The sequence below is a fragment of the Sinocyclocheilus grahami genome, unplaced genomic scaffold (assembly GCF_001515645.1).
Source record: "Sinocyclocheilus grahami isolate Dianchi unplaced genomic scaffold, SAMN03320097.WGS_v1.1 scaffold70.1, whole genome shotgun sequence".
Lineage (NCBI taxonomy): Eukaryota > Metazoa > Chordata > Actinopteri > Cypriniformes > Cyprinidae > Sinocyclocheilus > Sinocyclocheilus grahami.
Window position 1 is genome coordinate 1340246 of NW_015505249.1, and position 6326 is coordinate 1346571.

Sequence of the window (6326 nt, forward strand, 5' to 3'; positions counted from 1 at the left end):
TTACTTTGAAGCTTTCTAGCGTCAACGCAGACCCGTGGCATTCATGGTAACGCGGAAAATACGAAATATGTGGAATATATATCTATCGCTCTGTGCGAATATATTAGTTTAAAAACGTTCAATGCAAAAATTACTATTAGAGCTACCTATACCATGAGACAGCCATGCTGATGGAACGTTCTGTCGCGTGTGTTACACCAATAGGCTCCGTGCAGGAACTGTATGCGAATAAACGTTCCGTTCTGTGTTTTGGAAGTTTAGGAAAAAACAGTGTAGGAATGTAAAAATGGATTAAACTAAATAAATAATTTGATTAAAATAAACCAAAAAATAAATTATTGAAACAGCATTATAGTGAGAAGGAAAAAAACGTAACACTTTTCAAATAATGTTTTACACACATTTATATTATTTTTTACAGTATAATTTTGGCCTTTATATGATGAAAAATGTGAAAATATATAGCTACCGTGTAAATTTTAGGATGAGGGTCCCTTGCACAAGGCATTTAAAACAGTAAAAAAAACAGTTTTGGTCAATGATGTTACACTAAAGAAAAAAATGGTATAGAAACTATTTTCTTTCAGAAATTACAAGTAAATGGTACGTAAAAATTGAATTAAACGTTAAATTTTAAAGTAAACTGAAACAATATTTTCTTACATAATGTACTCCAATAATCTTTATTTTATTTACACATTTTTATATATATATATATATTTTTTTACAGTGTATGTCCATTTATGTTCGAATTTCATAAGTTATAAGAAAATGTATTAAAATCGTATCCATTCATAAAACGATGCTTTAATATACCTTTTTCAAGATGAATATGTTTCAGTCTCTGAATTAAAAGTCATGTCCAGGCCAAAATGTCTAGGCCAGGATGTCAAAAAAAGGAAAAAGCCTCAATAAAGGCCTGTATTGTGGCAGACTTGATCTTTTATTTATTAGTACTATCATAAACAAAAAGTTTGCATTAATTTATAATATGCAAATAAGCAATTTTGCATGTAAAAATCCCAGGAAATGACGAAAACTTAATTAAAGTCTTTATTATGCACATCATTTACAACATAAGTCACATTTAACTGTGCTAGTCTGTTGCACATATTTGAACTGGTAGGATCCTCAGACTACAAGTGACACAAATGCTAGAAAAGAACGGAAAGAGTCTCTCAGTAAAGTTTATTGTGAGTGAGCACAGATGAGTGTCGGTTACAGGATCAGAAAAAGACACCTTTCCTCCATCCCAGTCGAGTAAAACTCTCACCCTCTGCAGCTTCTCTTTAACACTAATTGGAGTGTAGGCTTGGTCCTGGTAATATGAGAAATATTTGTTATTTTTGTACCACACGCACCAGACATCTTTGCCAAAGAATGCAAATCCCTCCCTAGGGTTGGATGCTGTGGTTATTCCTACAGTCCAGTGTGTATTGTCGCCAACCTCCACATCCCAGCAGTGTGTTCCTGAGGTGAAGCCTTCAGAGCCCAGAACACACGGATAGATGTCGAATCTCTCTGGATTAGCGGGACAGGCGTGAGTGTCCGTGCTCCACGTCAGACCGGTCAGATCATCAGACAGCGTGAGCTCGGGATGTGCAGTGTTGGGGTCCAGAATCACAGGAGCTGATGAGACAAAATAATCAAGAGTTAGAGATCTATCATGTATGCACATAGGCAAGGGCTGGGTAATGAGACACGTTTCTCAATTCAGTTTTGATCTCATTTCAATTTGATTTGATATCGATTCATATGGATATATAGACAATCAGGTACGGTTCATGTCCATTTTTTCAAGGAACAAATCTCTCTCGACTTACTACAATAAGCCCTGTTCGCTGGTAGCTACATTAGTAAACAAACATCTAAATTGCACACAAGGCGGTTTTTATAATAAAAAGATTATAATAACTTTTCAATGGTATAATTATGTTCTTACTCCAGTGGATGTCATAACTTGTTTTCATGACGAATTTATTCAAACATTACATCCCAGATAGCACACGTACATCTGCAAGATGTCTGTTAAAGATCCATCGATCTGGAAAGCATCTGCTGTGTGCAAACATCTGACAGACGTCTTTAAGATGCCAGTTTTCCATACATTCTAAATCATGAACATCTTAAAGACATCTAACGTCTATTTGACATCTGTAGACGTATTGCAGATGAGCAAACGCTCGAATAAATACGTCTTGCAGATGTAAATGCCGACGTCAAATAGACGTCTCCATGATGTACGTGTGCTTTTCGTTATATATAATAATATATATAATATATTTCGTGTATTTCGTTCTAGAGTTCATTTTTCTAGCTAGCTATCGAGTTTATGGCCATTGAATGCTTTTTCTGAGGTAAACGTGACGTCACGTGACATTGTTTACAAGCGGTTTCATTGACGTCTTTCTGCGATTCAAACATGACCCACATGAAAAAATACTATAGTAATGTATAGTAAATACTATAGTGTTTTTGAACCATACTATAGTACTTGAATTAATTTGTTGTGGTAATTCTATAGTTGCTGTGGTAATATAACAACTATAGTAATACTGTACTACGTTTTCTACAACTATAGGGTATATTATACTACAATACACTACAGTTTACTGTAGTAAAAACTAAAGTATACTACAGTATTTATTACAGTTTATCACTTCACTATGGTTAATACTACAGCATTCATTAACAAAGGGTTGTAAATACTATAATATATACAGTATAATACTCTTTATGGTTCAAAAACACTATAGTATTAAAAGCATCAAACCACAAAGCCTACTGCGAATTATTGGATGGGAGGTGCGCTACGAATAGGTCAAAGGCTGATGATACACTGATGCAATGTTGCTTGGGCATTTTCCCACTGAGAATGGGTAACAAATTTTTATCTGGAAACTTTAGATCGGTCATGGGCCCTGTGTATCACCTAGTTGCCCATTGACAGCAATATTAACCAAAGTTGCCCTGTGTATCATCAGCCTAACCTTTTTGTTCACGCATCAACTGAAAACAGCATAGATTGATCAGTTATTTAAAGGGGTCATATGATGCGATTTAAATTTTTCCTTTCTCTTTGGAGTGTTACAAGCTCTTGGTGCATAAAGAAGATCTGTAAAGTTCCAAAGACTAAAGTCTCAAATCCAAAGAGATATTCTTTATAAAAGTTAAGAGTCAGCCACACCTACCTAAAACGGCTCGTTCTAACACGCCCCCACATGTCTACATCACTATGTGGGAAGATTTGCATAACGCCGCCCAAATGTTCACGCAAAGAAAGAAGGCGTAACTTTTATTCTCGCTGTAGTATTGTTGCCGCCGCCGCCGCCATGTCGTGAAGGCGCTGTGTTTTTCGTTGTGAAAGTGAAACTACTTTGTTTGGCCTTCCAAAAATGGACACGACTAGAAATCAGTGGTTAAGTTGTATTTACAACACTGTTCCAGAACAGTTCAACACAAATATTCAGATGTGTGCAGCACATTTTATGGAGGACTGTTTCCTGATCCTGGTAGAGTAGACTACAATGCCGGCTGTTCTGACTCACAGACTGTAAGTACGTTTTTATATTTAAAGAATTTGCCACTGATGATTCAAACGTGAGTTTTGGGCAGTGTAGAGTAGGGCTTGTTTGTCATTTCTCCGATCACAAATGCACAAAATGGTTTTATGTTTACGCGGCGCGATGCAACGTGTAAAAAGACATTATTATCCGTAATTATGTCCCCACTGGATGCAACAAATGCCTCGTTTATAACGGGTTTTCATGTTTTTGTCTAGTCGCTCTGGCCGGACAGGGCATCATAGTGTGGTAGGGGTGTAACATTTCCGTCACATGCTTGAGGTATTCGGCCAATCACAATGCACTGGATAGCTGGCCAATCACAGCACACCTCGCTTTTCAGAACGATGAGTTTTGTAAAAATCGACGCGTTTCAGAAAGGCGGGGCATAGAGGAGAAACAATAATAAAGTACAGTATGTGGAAAATAATGTGTTTTTTTAACCTTAAACCGCATAAACACATTTCATTACACCAAATACACAAAATAAATGCTCTTTTTAGCAACATCATATGACCCCTTTAAGTTTATCAAAATGAGAATCGATCTATGCGAGAAATCTGTATTTCTTATTTATAAACCAAGCCTAATATATACTAAAAGACTCACCTTTTTGGACAATATCTCGCATCTTCAGCCAGACTCTAAATGTCAGGTTTCCCAAGTGATTTGCCACATGAATCAAAGCTGCAGGACTCATGTGAGGCTCCTGCTGTGGGCCCCGGGCTCTGGAAGATCAGTCTGCAGTGGGTTTGAGTTCACATTCATATGAAGAGAGTGACAGGAGGCTGAACACTTACCTTTCCATTGTGGCTTCAAAGTTCTGGAAAAAAGGCAGAAAAAAAATTATTATAAGAGAAAAATATCCATAAGCAGTTCCTCAGCTAATGCTGAAACATAGAACAGTGGTCCTCAGCGAGGGGGATGCCAGATAACTTAAAAACAATTTAATGAATAAATTATTATTAATATATTAAAATGACTGATCTTAATTTAAAATAAACAAATATAATCAACATGTAAACAGACATATTTTCGATTCTTCAAATAAATAACAAATATTGTGTTAAATTCTAAATAAAAATGTTACAAAAAATCAAGGTGTAAACTGATATAATTTTTCCTTCAAATATTGTTAATTAAAAAATGTTTCTGTTAAAATAATATACCTCTCATCTAAATTAAAATGCTAAAAACACATAATATCAAGATGTAAACTGACAAAAAATAATTTTGTCCTTCAAATAGTGTTAAAATAGTATAAATATGAAAAACAAAGAAAATAATTTCAATATTGTTTTTAATATAATAATATAATTTTAATATAATTAAAATGCTAAAAGTAAAGCTAAACTGACATAATTTTGTTTCTTTAAATATTGTTAAAATAACACAAATAATAAATAATTTAAAAATTCCTTCACAAATTGTAAAAATAATATAATCTAAATTAAAATGCTTATATAGAGAGAGAGAGAGAGAGAGAGAGAGAGAGAGAGAGATGTAACTACATCATCTGGGCCCCAAAAGCTTTTATTACCTCTTTTATCATATATATATTTATGGGTTAATAAAAGCTTTTGGGGCCCAGATAGCATCTACAAGCAGGGGCCAACAGCGCCATGCTAACCAGCCAAAACATGACCTCTTGATTCCACCTACCATAATTTTTTTTTTGGCATAAATTAAATGATATCAAATGAATCTTTATACACATTGTCAGAATTGATCAGATATGGTCAGTTCTCACATTTAGAAACGTGGCATCTTTGGCTTTCATTTGCTCCTCGATGTGCTTTATTGTGTCTGAAAGAGCTGAGATCTGTGTGTTCATCTCCTCCAGCTTCTGCTTCATCATCTGAATCTTCTGCTCCTCTTCCTCCCACAGTGCAGTGATTAGTGCCTCTTTTTCATCGATGAGGAACTGATGAAGCTTCTTCAACTCCTCATTAATCCGGCGCTCTGTGTGCTGAGCTTGAGTCTCAAAGACAAACAGAAATAACGTTCAGTTCAGTTCAGTTTTGTGTTGAGTGTGCTGAAGGGACAACATTTGACAGTGTATCTTCACCTGGATGTGTTGAACTGCTTCCTCACACTCTCCTTTGACTTCCTCTGTGTGTTTGAGCTTTTCTTGTAAGGACTTCAGCTTGATACTGAGCTCCTCCTAGAATTTAACCAAGAAATAATGAGAAAATCCCACTGCATGTTATCCCTAGTCCAAAATATCCATAAGGAATATCAACATAATTCAGTTTTTTTTTCTTTCAAGATATCATATCATATACACACTTATATATATATGCAAACTACGTTTTCTTGACTGGATAACCAGTCTCGCTAGTAAAGTTTTGATGGATGAAGACTGCAATCAAGGTCAAGACGATTGCGGTGGCGTACACGAGTCGTACAGTAAGCACGCATGAGTCTGTTATAATAATGCGTGTATGAGTGCTCTTGATGCACTGATCGCACATTGTATTTATGCACAGGCACAGACATTTCCGTACATTCACGTTGTTTCCACACACATTCACGATAATGTTTTGATTTGTCATGTTTATGTTGCTGTGTTTAGTTATTCTGAATGGATCCGTGTGCTGTAGTAGATAGGCTATATGCAGTCAGCAGGCGGTTGGTTTAGTTTTTTTTTGGCATATCCGTGTGGTCCTGTTCGGTATCGCAACTTGGCTTCTCTAAAATGTAAAAAAAGCTCTTTGGTGTTGCACTGTATACATACTATAAAATTCAGATTTTTTTTCTTTC

General features: G+C 35.6%; 1 protein-coding gene and 1 pseudogene across 1 annotated transcript in view; both read right to left on the bottom strand.

Annotated features, from left to right (window-relative positions):
• Positions 1-166, bottom strand: part of rexo4 (REX4 homolog, 3'-5' exonuclease) — a 5641-nt gene extending 5475 nt beyond the window's left edge. The window contains exon 1 of the mRNA XM_016272454.1: positions 161-166. Coding sequence (XP_016127940.1) covers positions 161-166 — 6 coding nt within the window. The remainder of the gene's footprint in view (positions 1-160) is intronic.
• An 856-nt stretch (positions 167-1022) lies between these two features.
• The window catches only part of LOC107585393 (nuclear factor 7, ovary-like), a 6214-nt pseudogene continuing 910 nt past the window's right edge, over positions 1023-6326 (bottom strand).